The sequence below is a fragment of the Ylistrum balloti genome, unplaced genomic scaffold (genome assembly GCF_031769215.1).
Source record: "Ylistrum balloti isolate Yb309-2 unplaced genomic scaffold, AGI_CSIRO_Ybal_v1 Utg369754, whole genome shotgun sequence".
Lineage (NCBI taxonomy): Eukaryota > Metazoa > Mollusca > Bivalvia > Pectinida > Pectinidae > Ylistrum > Ylistrum balloti.
Genome location: NW_026781956.1, coordinates 1,124,835 through 1,139,627, shown reverse-complemented (window position 1 = coordinate 1,139,627; position 14,793 = coordinate 1,124,835). Strand labels below are relative to the sequence as shown.

Sequence of the window (14,793 nt, the reverse complement as noted above, 5' to 3'; positions counted from 1 at the left end):
AACAGGTTTTGGAACAAATTCATGTAAGCAACAAGAAAAACATTTTCATCAACAATTGTTTTAATTCCATGCTTCAAGCTTCATTGATCTCTGCTGTCATCTTTAATAGGATGTACAGATGTATTATACCTAATATCTAAGGCAGAGAAATAGTCTGACTGACTCAGGGTAAATTACCACTGGTATCTAAGGTAGAGAAATATTCTGACACAGGGCACATTATCACTAATATCTGGGGTACAGAGAAATATTCTGACTGACTCAGGGTAAATTACTAATTATATCTGGGGTAGAGAAATATTCGGACAAAGGGCACATTATCACTTATATCTGGGGTACAGAGAAATATTCTGACTGACTCGGGGTTAATTACTACTTATATCTGGGGTAGAGAAATATTGTGACACAGGGCATATTACCACTAATATCTGAGGTAGAGAAATATCCTGACACAGGGCACATTACCACTAATATCTGGGGTAGAGAAATATCCTGACACAGGGCACATTATCACTAATATCTGGGGTAGAGAAATATCCTGACACAGGGCACATTACCACATATCTGGGGTAGAGAAATATCCTGACACAGGGCACATTACCATTAATATCTGGGGTAGAGAAATATCCTGACACAGGGTACATTACCACTAATATCTGGGGTAGAGAAATATCCTGACACAGGGCACATGACCACTAATATCTGGGGTAGAGAAATATCCTGACACAGGGTACATTACCACTAATATCTGGGGTAGAGAAATATCCTGACACAGGGCACATTACCACTAATATCTGGGGAAGAGAAATATTCTGACACAGGGCACTTTACCACTAATATCTGAGATAGAGAAATATCCTGACAAAGGGCATATTACCACTAATATCTGGGGTAGAGAAATATTCTGACACAGGGTACATTACCACTAATATCTTGGGTAGAGAAATATTGTGACACAGGGCACATTACCACTAATATCTGGGGTAGAGAAATAACCTGACACAGGGCACATTACCACTAATATCTGGGGTAGAGAAATATTCTGACACAGGGCACATTACCACTAATATCTGGGGTAGAGAAATATCCTGACACAGGGCACATTACCACTAACATCTGGGGTAGAGAAATATCCTGACACAAGGCACATTACCACTAACATCTGGGGTAGAGAAATATCCTGACACAAGGCACATTACCACTAATATCTGGGGTAGAGAAATATTCTGACACAGGGCACATTACCACTAATATCTGGGGTAGAGAAATATCCTGACACAAGGCACATTACCACTAACATCTGGGGTAGCGAAATATCCTGACACAAGGCACATTACCACTAATATCTGGGGTAGAGAAATATCCTGACACAGGGTACATTACCACTAATATCTGGGGTAGAGAAATATTCTGACACAGGGCACATTACCACTAATATCTGGGGTAGAGAAATATTCTGACACAGGGCACATTACCACTAATATCTGGGGTAGAGAAATATCCTGACACAGGGCACATTACCACTAATATCTGGGGTAGAGAAATATTCTGACACAGGGCACATTACCACTAACATCTGGGGTAGAGAAATATCCTGACACAAGGCACATTACCACTAATATCTGGGGTAGAGAAATATCCTGACACAGGGCACATTACCACTAATATCTGGGGTAGAGAAATATTCTGACACAAGGCACATTACCACTAACATCTGGGGTAGCGAAATATCCTGACACAAGGCACATTACCACTAATATCTGGGGTAGAGAAATATCCTGACACAGGGTACATTACCACTAACATCTGGGGTAGAGAAATATTCTGACTTATATAGGTGCATTATCTAAGGCTTTGTGATCGAGGTTTACTACCGGTGGCTGTCCTGATGTGTATTGTGGCCACAATCAGTCATATCAATCCTGCTACAGGACACCATTGTAATTACCAGGCCAGGCCATTGTGATAAAACACAGACAGCCAGATATAATCAGTGAATTCACTCAATTTAAAAGCCTTTATTGTAAGTTTTTTTCCAGTTGACTTGATTTCTATGGATTTGGTCTAGTTTTATATAAATCATGTATTATGAGGTAATTATGGTGATAAATTAACATAAATAGGGGTATTACTGAGGAGATTCACTCTGTTTAATCAGGGGTAAGTGAACTAGGGACGGAACTTAACTTTAAGAAATGAAGTGGCTAACATCAGACATAAAACAGTGTGATCCACCTCTACAACACATGTCAGATAAAGATTTTACCTGTCAACATTTACCTGTGATTTACTTTTTTTATCTATAATTTACTTCATCAATCTTTTTATCAAAATTCTTTTGTCAGTATTAAAATCTTCTTTCATCTCTTTCCATTCTAATGACACTGCCTTTGTAATGGGACATTGTTAATGGGGACTATGTTCATATCTCTGGTTCTATGACAGAATAATGGTACAATGGTTTATATCTCTGATTCTGTGACAGTATAATGGTACGTTGGTTTATATCTCTGATTCTGTGACAGTATAATGGTACAATGGTTTATATCTCTGATTCTGTGACAGTATAATGGTACGTTGGTTTATATCTCTGATTCTGTGACAGTATAATGGTACGTTGGTTTATATCTCTGATTCTGTGACAGTATAATGGTACAATGGTTTATATCTCTGATTCTGTGACAGTATAATGGTACAATGGTTTATATCTCTGATTCTGTGACAGTATATGTGTCCAGGTAAATTTTACTAGTAAATGTTATAGGTAAATATGACTTAGCATGAATCAGGCATGTTACCTGTGTTTGATATTTTGTTTTCATGCATTGTTTTCAAACCTTGAAATTAAACATGATAATTCATGCCTTTTGATCTTCTGATTCCAGATGCTGAATAACATCGCCAATGACCTTGATTTGCTTTTAGATGAAATGTGTGACCTTTACCCCTACCCTGAGACAACAAGCTGCAATACAAAGTTCCAGTCTTTTGTGTAAGTAAAGTTTTTTGTTGGTGCGATGTGAGGTGAACAGAAATAAGGTTCCACTGATATCTGGGTGTGTTAAGTTCCACTAATGTCTTGTGTGTTAAGTTCCACTAATGTCTTGTATGTTAAGTTCCACTAATGTCTTGTATGTTAAGTTCCTCTAATGTCTGGGTGTGTTAAGTTCCACTAATGTCTTGTATGTTAAGTTCCTCTAATGTCTGGGTGTGTTAAGTTCCACTAATGTCTTGTGTGTTAAGTTCCACTAATGTCTTGTGTGTTAAGTTCCACTAATGTCTTGTATGTTAAGTTCCACTAATGTCTTGTATGTTAAGTTCCTCTAATGTCTGGTATGTTAAGTTCCTCTAATGTCTGGGTGTGTTAAGTTCCACTGATGTCTGGATGTGTTAAGTTCCACTAATATCCAGATGTGTTAAGTTCCACTAATATCCAGATGTGTTAAGTTCCACTAATATCCAGATGTGTTAAGTTCCACTAATATCCAGATGTGTTAAGTTCCACTAATATCCAGATGTGTTAAGTTCCTCTATTGTCTGGATGTGTTAAGTTCCACTGATGTCCCGATGTGTTAAGTTCCACTGATGTCCGGATGTGTTATCTCCTGGGATATTATATCTTCTACACCTTTCTATAACAAAAGAGCATGTGTGATTTCTTCAGACATTGCACTATATATATGTCAATATATTTCACTACAAAAAAATAAAGAGTATGTAATATCAAATGAATTGTAATGCAAGATAAACTGGAAGTAGAGTTAAAGTAAACAGAATGCCTATATTTATAAAAGTACATTTATATCATCCACATGTAACTAAAGAAACCTGCACTCACCTCTTTAACTGTTTTTATGAGTGCTTTAAGTATTAATTTCAATTTGTGGTGACACCCAATACAAGTGATAGGCAAAGTTAGGTGTAGAGTGGCGGTCTTTGTGTACCTATGTAAGTATCATTTCAGGTCAACAGTCACTCGTCAATAAAACTAGATTATTGACGTGTTAGATGACAGATTTTATTGCTTTTGTCACGTTCTTCATCGTCTAGACAACCAGTCCTGCCTAAAACTTATAGCGTCAGTTCCTGTTCATAATCTCAATAACATGACTCCTGCTTGAAGTAGAGCAAGGGTTGTTTGAAGCTAAAGCATGATGGACAGAACCAAATTATTGTGGCTTAAAGGATCAAACAATATTGTATTTTATTTGGTACAATTTTAACTTTCTGTGGTAACTTGTTTTGTAGTTATATATAGGTGTGTCCATGCTACAACGTCCAGCTAGTTTTGATTCTATAATGATAGGGACAGTGAAATATGGAGATGAAGGGGAAATTACTTAATTCAGGATCTGAATTTATAAAGGGTAAATCTGTAATAATAGAATTTGATGATGGATCAGGCACAAGTATCTGGAATAATGAGATTTTGGAATGGAATATGAGAAGCAAATAACTCTGGAAGGTGAGATTCGGGGATGGAGTAGAGATTGGTAGCTGAGGACAGTGATGTTTGTGGATGGAGTAGAGATTGGTAGCTGAGGACAGTGATGTTAAGGGATGGAGTAGAGATTGGTAGCTCAGGACAGTGATGTTTGTGGATGGAGTAGAGATTGGTAGCTCAGGACAGTGATGTTTGGGGATGGAGTAGAGATTGGTAGCTGAGGACAGTGATGTTAAGGGATGGAGTGGAGATTGGTAGCTGAGGACAGTGATGTTAAGGGATGGAGTAGAGATTGGTAGCTGAGGACAGTGATGTTAAGGGATGGAATGGAGATTGGTAGCTGAGGACAGTGATGTTAAGGGATGGAGTGGAGATTGGTAGCTCAGGACAGTGATGTTTGGGGATGGAGTAGAGATTGGTAGCTCAGGACAGTGATGTTTGGGGATGGAGTAGAGATTGGTAGCTCAGGACAGTGATGTTAAGGGATGGAGTGGAGATTGGTAGCTCAGGACAGTGATGTTTGGGGATGGAGTAGAGACTGGTACCTCAGGACAGTGATGTTAAGGGATGGAGTGGAGACGTGTACCTTGTGACAATGATGTTTAGGGATGGAGTGGAGACAGGTACCTCAGGACAATGATGTTTAGGGATGGAGTAGAGATTGGTAGCTTAGGACAGTGATGTTAAGGGATGGAGTAGAGACTGGTACCACAAGACAGTGATGTTAAGGGATGGAGTAGAGACTGGTACCTCAGGACAGTGATGTTAAGGGATGGAGTAGAGATTGGTAGCTCAGGACAGTGATGTTAAGGGATGGAGTGGAGACTGGTAGCTCAGGACAGTGATGTTAAGGGATGGAGTGGAGACGGGTACCTTGGGACAATGATGTTTAGGGATTGAGTGGAGACAGGTACCTCAGGACAATTATGTGTAGGGATGGCTGACAGTATTTTTATTAGAGACACCTGTAGCTATGTTGTAAAATACTACATGTGGTATGCTGTGACTAATACTGCTATTATCTAGTGTTGTTATTGTTACTTAAACTACTGTGTGGGTCGTGTGTCAGAGGCCACCTCAGTGTTACTTAGGGTCAGCAACCAAAGCCTGAAGGCGGGACAAAACAGACTGGTAGACCAAGTTCTCACTATATCAAGACTGGCGTCAAACCGACCAGTTACAATCTACATGATAGTTGTATTATATTTTAAACAAATGAGAAAAATTTCATGGTAGATGGTATCAGTCTGCTGATAGTCAAGCAGAAATCTGATTTCAACTGGGAAACTGTGATCTATATATATGAAACTCTGATGTATGTCCAATGTATCACATTAGGTTTGTACTAGTGGAACTATAGAAATGACTCAGTAGAATTATACATGTATTCATTACCAATCAGAGGACACAAATATGTGACATGTGTGGAGGTATTGTACTATGTGACACTGGTATAGTCAACATAGCTCATTAATGGGGCTCAGCAGGCTGAAAACTCCCATATATAGTTCTACCTGTAAATAAATGTACCCATCGACCTACACAAATCTTTTAAACAGGAATAAAGAAGTTGCCAAAATATTGTTTATGGACTTATGTAGACTTATTCGCTGAGATGTGGGTACAGGATGTGTGTAGAATCAACCTGAGGTCATAATATCCTGTGTCTTCTTTGTTGACCTTAATAGGGAATATTTTCACAAGCTGTTTTTGTAATGAAGGCTGTGTGGGTCACCTCATATAACCATTAATCAGTCCTATGTATTAGTCTGTTGAAGCTTGGTGATGTACAGCCTACAATGATTATTTTACAGAATTTAATGTCAATTTGATTATAATTAAATTTTAGTTTATACAAAAACTGATTCGCTCTAATCAGCTAGCTTACTTGTATTGTGTATATGAGGAAAGGAAGTTATGTGTTGTTCTTGGAGTATGTTGTCAGTATGCTAATTAGTGTGTCTCACTTGTTTTGACCAATCAGCATTGTGCCCTAGAGGGGTGTCTGTATTGCTAGGCATTCAGTTTCAGCGGTTGGGGAGAAAGAGGATGCTTTTGCTTTTTATTACGTTGTAATATTCTATTACTTCCCAACTATTAATCAGTGTGTGCTAACCTTAAACCTATCACGACATTGTGATCTTCTTTTCTGCTGGGAGGTTACGAGCCTTCCTCGATTCGAAGGATTTGCTTGCTTCAGTGGCTTGGGAGTTTTATATTCCATACCCAAATTCCGCCCGATCGCCATTTTGTTTTACTTCGACTACACTTTCATCTGTCCTGAAGTGATTCGTCACGGATCATCTGTGCGGTTTGCATTTTATTAGAACATTGCACTTTCATGATGTGATTCTGTGATATAGGCGTTTGTAAAAGTCCACGTCTCAACTCAACAGTATACGTGTGTGATTTTCTGACGAAACTTCCGTGTCAGGGAGGTCGTAGTGAACGTCATAGTTGTGTGCGGCACTTGCTCATATCACTGAATTACTCGCTCATTTTTGGCTTATAAATTCTTGGGGAATTTTTTCCTCCAATCACTTCATATACTTAGTATCTTTAGAAGTTTAGTCAAGCTTCTCCAAGGACCTTATGTGAGTCAAGTCACTTCTCTGAACCATTACAGAGTCAAGGGTCTTCTCATTGGTTACCTTAGGAGTCAAATTTGTCTCATGTTTGATGGCAGGTACTCCGTATACACAGTATGTCACAGAGTCAAGTCACTTCTCTTTGAGCCGAGTCTCTTCAGAGTCAAGTACTTCTCTTATATGGAGTCTAGCCAATTGCCTTCTTCATTGTGCTTCTCTGATGTCACAGAGTCAAGCTCGTTAGTTTAGTTTTATTAGGTGATCACTACATATTCTTAGTTAGCTTTAGAAGTTAAGTCAAGCTTCTCCAAGGGTCTCCTCATTGGTTACCCAAGGAGTCAAGTTTGTCCTGTGTTTGAAGGCAGCTACTCCGTATACGTAATAAGTCACAGAGTCAAGTCACTTCTCTTTGAGCCGAGTCTCTTCAAAGTCAAGTACTTCTCTTATATGGAGTCTAGCCGATTGCCTTCTTTACTGTACTGCTCTGATGTCACAGAGTCCAGCTTGTTATCTTATTTTATTAGGTGCTTATGAGTGAGTTGCCCCTGTTTGCGCCAAAAAATTATGTTTTCCATGTACATATAACAACATGTTTACAATCATCAATAAATCGTTAACTTCAGTCATCCTTGAGTGTTTTTGTATAAATTTGAGTTGGACATCTAAATGCATTAGATAAACAGATTACTGAGCAAATATTTGTTTATATTTGAATGAAATAAATTCCTAGTGTAATCTAGTATTTCCTGCAGTATATCTAACCATTGATTATGGATGTATACTGTCAGCTATGGTTTAAAAGACAATCAATTTAAATTGAAGACCTTGTTAAAATATTATACTTGTTTAACAATTGTTCAGGTTTATTTCTCTTAATATGTGTAAAAAGGTGGTGGTCTTTTTCCATGAAACTTATTGTAAAGTGTTGTTTACAGGCAGACACAACAGACATACACAGAGAGCAGCCCTGGGCGCGGGGAGGACAGCGCCTTCGGAACATTGGCGTCAACAGACAGTTACTCCAGTGAGCAGAAGACACAAAGTGATTCTCTCAAATCTGCTCATCTGGATGTGTTTGGTCTCAACAACAAGGTACATCCCTCTAGAAAGTTTGGGGGTGGGGTTGGGGTGGGGGTTGTTTTTTGGTGGGAAGGCAGGAGATTAGAAGGAGGGGAAAGGGTGCCTTTTTTGTATTTCATTATGAATTTCAGTACTATCCTATAGGAATGGTTGTTCTTGACATACATATAACAATGATAATGTAAATTGGTAATAAGGTCTGTCAAGGAGGGATGTTACAGTGTCAGGACAACAGTGGGTATCCATACTATGTCCTCAGTGATGTTACAGTGTCAGGTCAACAGTGGGTATCCTTACTATGTCCTCAGTGATGTTACAGTGTCAGGACAACAGTGGGTATCCTTACTATGTCCTCAGTGATGTTATAGTGTCAGGTCAACAGTATCCTTACTATGTCCTCAGTGATGTTATAGTGTCAGGTCAACAGTATCCTTACTATGTCCTCAGTGATGTTATAGTGTCAGGTCAACAGTATCCTTACTATGTCCTCAGTGATGTTATAGTGTCAGGTCAACAGTATCCTTACTATGTCCTCAGTGGTGTTACAGTGTCAGGACAACAGTGGGTATCCCTGATAAATCTCTTGACACATTTTTTCATTTTACAATTGTTTAACAAAGTATCACAATGTAATGACACAGGGAGATGAGTCAATGAAAACTCTTCAGAATCAGACCATTTACATTGGCGACAGGAAATAGGGAAAAGTCCAGGTCTAGGGTGTGTGTGTGAGTATTTTATTAGCTATGCTTGACACCATGGTAGGAGCTTGGATACACGCTTTTCTTGGTGTGGCTGAAATTAGAATTCATCTATATATGTGTTCTTAGAACCATTCAGATATATGTATTTTTAAATCCATTTAGACACATGTATTTTTGTGTAAGACTTAGGACTTTGTTCTTTTGATTGATATTGCTGACTTGATTAATATAACTAATTGAATTAGATAACCTTGCATGATGAACATACTAATTGTGATCATTAATTGCAGGGTTTGGAGATCCCTGCCTATCCAGAGAAGACCCAAACGTCCGAAAGTGACTCATGTGGATCAGAGGGGCGCAGCATTTCCTTTGTGGAACGCTTAACAAAGACATTTGCAATATGGTATCTACCAGATGTGGGACGGTCAGGAGCAATCCACTTATTAAAAGACCGCGATCCAGGGGTAAGGGAGAATCTTATGATGTGACTTTGGCACAAGCTCATTTTAGTTTTTGAACTATAATTCTGAGGTCTGACATCTACGATAATGTTTATTTCCTTACTTCAGAACTTCATCCTGAGGAAGTCGAGCCAGCCTGAAACCCTGGCCTTGAGTGTACAGTTCCCTGACAAGGGTGTGCCCAATGTCGACCACTACCTAATCATGTCCATGGAGGATGGTTTACAACTACAGGGCTCACATCATCACTTCTGTAATGTACCCAATCTGCTTGCCTTCTATCACCAAAACATGTAAGCAGTTTTAATGGAAATCACAAAGTCAAGATCTATCTATAACTCTGTCTGTTTGTCTGTCTGTGTAAAATCTCTGTGAAAAATGAGGCTATTTAGCAATGGTTGATGGAAAGTACTTACCTGACCTGTTAATATTTAAGATAATTATCTATTTTACTAAATTAACTATTTTATTAAATTTCTGAACAATGAGGATACTTGAATTATCTACTGGTTGGGGAGAGGGTGGTAGGATTATCTATCTACTGATAATGATGGTGTCTTGATTATCTACTGATAATGAGTATGTCTTGATTATCTACTGATAATGATGGTATCTTAACTATCTACTGATAATGAGTATGTCTTGATTATCTACTGATAATGATGGTATCTTAACTATCTACTGATAATGAGGTTATCTTAATTATCTACTGATAATGATGGTATCTTAACTATCTACTGATAATGAGGTCTTAATTATCTGATAATGATGGTATCTTAACTATCTACTGATAATGAGGTTATCTTAATTATCTACTGATAATGATGGTATCTTAACTATCTACTGATAATGATGGTATCTTGATTATCTACTGATAATGATGGTATCTTAACTATCTACTGATAATGATGGTATCTTAATGATAATGATATCTACTGATAATGATGGTATCTTAACTATCTACTGATAATGATGGTATCTTGATTATCTACTGATAATGATGGTATCTTAACTATCTACTGATAATGATGGTATCTTGATCTGATAATGATATCTTACTATCTACTGATAATGAGGGTATCTTAATAATATCTACTGATAATGATAATGGTATCTTGATTATCTTCTGATAATGATGGTATCTTAACTATCTACTGATAATGAGGTTATCTTAATTATCTACTGATAATGATGGTATCTTGATTATCTACTGATAATGATGGTATCTTAATTATCTACTGATAATGATGGTATCTTATTATCTACTGATAATGATGGTATCTTAACTATCTACTGATAATGATGGTATCTTGATTATCTACTGATAATGATGGTATCTTAACTATCTACTGATAATGATGGTATCTTGATTATCTACTGATAATGATGGTATCTTGATTATCTACTGATAATGATGGTATCTTAACTATCTACTGATAATGATGGTATCTTGATTATCTACTGATAATGATGGTATCTTGATTATCTACTGATAATGATGGTATCTTGATTATCTACTGATAATGATGGTATCTTGATTATCTACTGATAATGATGGTATCTTGATTATCTACTGATAATGATGGTATCTTAACTATCTACTGATAATGAGGGTATCTTAACTATCTACTGATAATGATGGTATCTTAACTATCTACTGATAATGAGTATGTCTTGATTATCTACTGATAATGATGGTATCTTGATTATCTACTGATAATGATGGTATCTTAACTATCTACTGATAATGATGGTATCTTGATTATCTACTGATAATGATGGTATCTTAACTATCTACTGATAATGATGGTATCTTAACTATCTACTGATAATGATGGTATCTTGACTATCTACTGATAATGATGGTATCTTAACTATCTACTGATAATGATGGTATCTTAACTATCTACTGATAATGAGGGTATCTTAACTATCTACTGATAATGAGGGTATCTTGATTATCTACTGATAATGAGGGTATCTTAACTCTCTACTGATAATGAGGGTATCTTAACTATCTACTGATAATGAGGGTATCTTGATTATCTACTGATAATGATGGTATCTTAACTATCTACTGATAATGAGGGTGTCATGATTATCTACTGATAATAAAGGTGTCTAGATTATCTGTTGAAAAGAAGCTTGTATATTAAGGATTTTGGTCTCTGACTTCAACTTTGTTGTTTGTTATAGGGAGGAGCTTCCCCATGTGTTGACATTACCTCCCACCATCATGCGGGCTCGAACTCTTCAGGAACTCAATTCACTCTCCTATCTTGGACAAGGTATACTACACTTCTACAAGATAAAGTATTATGTGTAAAAGATTATTGATTCTACTACAAAACTTAGGATTTATTTCAGTTCAGAATACTAAAACCCAAGTTGATTTTATCACAAAGAACTGAACAGCTACTGTAACAATGCTCAATTCACTTTTAGGAAAACATTGGAAATATTCAAACTTACATTCCATTCAACTTTTGTGCTCCGCTCCGAAAATGAAATATAATGAAAAAGGTTGAAATTCTTACCCACAACTTTTGACCAAATCTTACTGAGACTTTTGAATTGACTCCTCCATTTTGGCCATGTCATTGGTTGTTGCTAGGTCAGTTGTCATGGCCACGCCACTTGATGTAGCCATGTATGGCTATGTGGTATATTGAGGTCTTGTTCATTTCTTTGGAAATGGAAATCATTTCCACTTAAACGCTTTTTTTCAGCAGAAATTTGTTTATGTTAAAAGAAGATAAATTCTGCCTCATGCTGTTATTATAATCTTGTTCATATTCAAATGGATTTAAGTTATTTTAGATCACTGAATACTTTACTGGTTTTTCTGTCTGCAGATTTCTGGACATCATACAGATTTGACAAGGGCTCCAATGCCAGCCTACATGATGAGTATGGGACCAGGGTACATACCACGCTGCTCCATAAGTCAACCAGTGAACCAATCAACATCCAGGGAACTTTTGTGGGTCCTGAGGCCTCCGGTCATGTGGGCCTGCGACCCCACACAGCCCAATCACTACAGCACTTTCCCAGGGCACACCGCCGTAATTCACGTACTGTCTCTAGTCAATCTAGTGGGAGTTCACGTGAATATCTGAGTGACAATAGGTGTTCCCGTTCTGACCATTCAGGTCCTGACAAGATTTCCTCAGGCCCCCACAGGCTGTCCAATATCAGTCACGACAGGAGTTCTTCAGATCTTGACCGGAACTCCTCAGATCTAGGCTCACAGATGGGAGCAGTGATTCACGAACGATCTTCATCAGGCCAAAGTAACATGGCCCCAATGGGACAGTCATGTGACACAACTCATAGTGATAATGAGAGAACACCATCATCTGAGAGGATATTTCCTGTGAATAGTCGACCGTTACGTGAAGACTCCCCGTCAGGGTCTAGTCTAACAGACAGTGGCAAAGTGTGTGATCGGTGTGGGGGTAGTAGTCGCTCTCTTACACCCCACACACCGGGTAGTTCCTCCTCCCTCAACTCCATAGACTATAATTACAGGGAAGAGTCACCAATGTCACACACACATCCTAAACCCACACCACGTAAGTCAAATCTGTACTGTACCACCTCTCTAGATCTACTACAACTTCCCGAGAATCAGTATTTCAAAAGTAATTTGTCAGATAAAATGAGTGACTATGAAGATATTTGGAAGAACTCTACAGCCCCTACTCCAGTGCCATCAGTAAAATGTTCAGTTATTAATACTCCTGTGAATTCTGTGAAAGGATCAGAACCCAATACTCCAGTGCCATGTGTCTCCATACAGACAGACACAAAGTTCCATCAGACAGACAATCTCAACAATGCTTCAGTGCATGTACAGAAGCCACAGAATAGTCACAAAAATGTGTGCAATTTGTCACAGAATGACCTTGATGGGGGCAATAGTACAGGTGTTATTGGCTCTAATGTTGCCAAGATCATGCCTAAACGTCGCATGCTTCGTGCTGTCAGTCTTGATGAGTCCAGTAAACAGAACAATATTGCTGTGCCCATTCAGGTAGACTTTGGGGGATTTCGGGCAAGGTCTGAACAAGTGATAGACCGACCAAAGACTTCTGTTCAGACACAGACATCTCCCATGCCCAAGTACAAACCTCCATCACTGCATCTTCATAGCAACAATAGTGCGGCTTCATCTGTTACATCAGGTGTCAAAAGTCCAGTATATGCTGAACCTTTTGATGCTTTAGATCCTGGTCTCATACCAGACCAAAAAGAGGCACCAAGGGTACGACGTAGGTCAGCACCATCTATGGGTGCAAATATGCAATCGCTAAAAGTGTTAGGCATATCTCACAATCCAAAATTAGAAACAATTTTCTCCCCTCGCAATGATGAAGAAGATACATCAAGCTTTACCTTTAATCAAACCGGTGCTAATAAACTCGCAATCAATCCTGCCGTGTATAAACTGCCACCTAGTGGTGGTAAACAGAACAATAAAAAGGGGAAGCGACAAAAGAAAAGTATGTCAAATTTATCTGTGTTGAGTAGAGATAATATGGATGAGGTTGTGAAAAAACTAGAAACCATTCAATATGATGACCAAAGTGTTTGTACTGGTGACACAGGGAAACGGAAAAACGTGCTGCCAGAAATGATGATGGACGGTATAGTGTATGACCCAGAAGAGCAGGTCTCTAACACTCTTAGGAAATTCCCAGTGTATCAAAAACAAGTATCTGTGCGCTCCTGTCAGTCAGAATACTCTACTATGGAGGATATCATTTCTAATGAGAATCCCTCTTTGACTGTAAAGCCAATTCCTGTGATGCCAATGAAAAACTATCATCGTGTTCTTTCAGAGTATGACAATCTGACAAATCAGTATGCCCCACCTTCTGCACGCTCAACTGCTAGCACTGGCACAGAGTTCTGTAGACCGTGGGGAAATGACTTCTTTGAATCCCTCCTTATAAAAACTAATAATCCCAAAATGGTTCCACCGATGGATGTGAATGAACGTATTCAGGCATGGCGAACTCAAAGTCAGAAATTCCGTCCTGTGTCAAGTGTGAGGGACAGTGTGATCTCTAGTTCTACGTTACTGGAAGAGGATGAGTCTGTCTGTGATATGCCCCAGCCTGCTGTGATACAACCTCCACCACTTCCTGATGTACCATGTCCTAGTCACAGCAGGGAGCGCCACCTGGCCCCAGGCAGTGGGAACAAGAAGGCAAGGGAGGGTCTGGACGGAGATGACCAATCAGTGGTATCTGCGACCACTAACACATTCCATAATGTCACACAGACTTCTAAAGGTAAGACAGCAGATGTATACCACCCTTAGAACTATATATACATAACAATATGGAAAACCATTTACTCTTCGGCACACCTTAAGTGATTTCAATATTCTGGAAGGTATGTGTATCTGTGCAGACTATTTGCAAAAGCGATTCTGATTACCGAAATGTTCTGGCTCACTTTTCATATCACCTGTGACAGTCAGGTGTTCTTATCAAGCACCATGA

General features: G+C 38.5%; 1 protein-coding gene across 1 annotated transcript in view; it reads left to right on the top strand.

Moving 5' to 3' along the window:
- Positions 1 to 14,793, top strand: part of LOC132543369 (uncharacterized) — a 35,692-nt gene that overhangs the window by 13,934 nt on the left and 6,965 nt on the right. The window contains exons 2-7 of the mRNA XM_060206861.1: positions 2,886 to 2,990; positions 7,972 to 8,124; positions 9,107 to 9,283; positions 9,389 to 9,573; positions 11,477 to 11,568; positions 12,136 to 14,580. Of these exons, the coding sequence (XP_060062844.1) occupies positions 2,886 to 2,990; positions 7,972 to 8,124; positions 9,107 to 9,283; positions 9,389 to 9,573; positions 11,477 to 11,568; positions 12,136 to 14,580 (3,157 nt within the window). The remainder of the gene's footprint in view (positions 1 to 2,885; positions 2,991 to 7,971; positions 8,125 to 9,106; positions 9,284 to 9,388; positions 9,574 to 11,476; positions 11,569 to 12,135; positions 14,581 to 14,793) is intronic.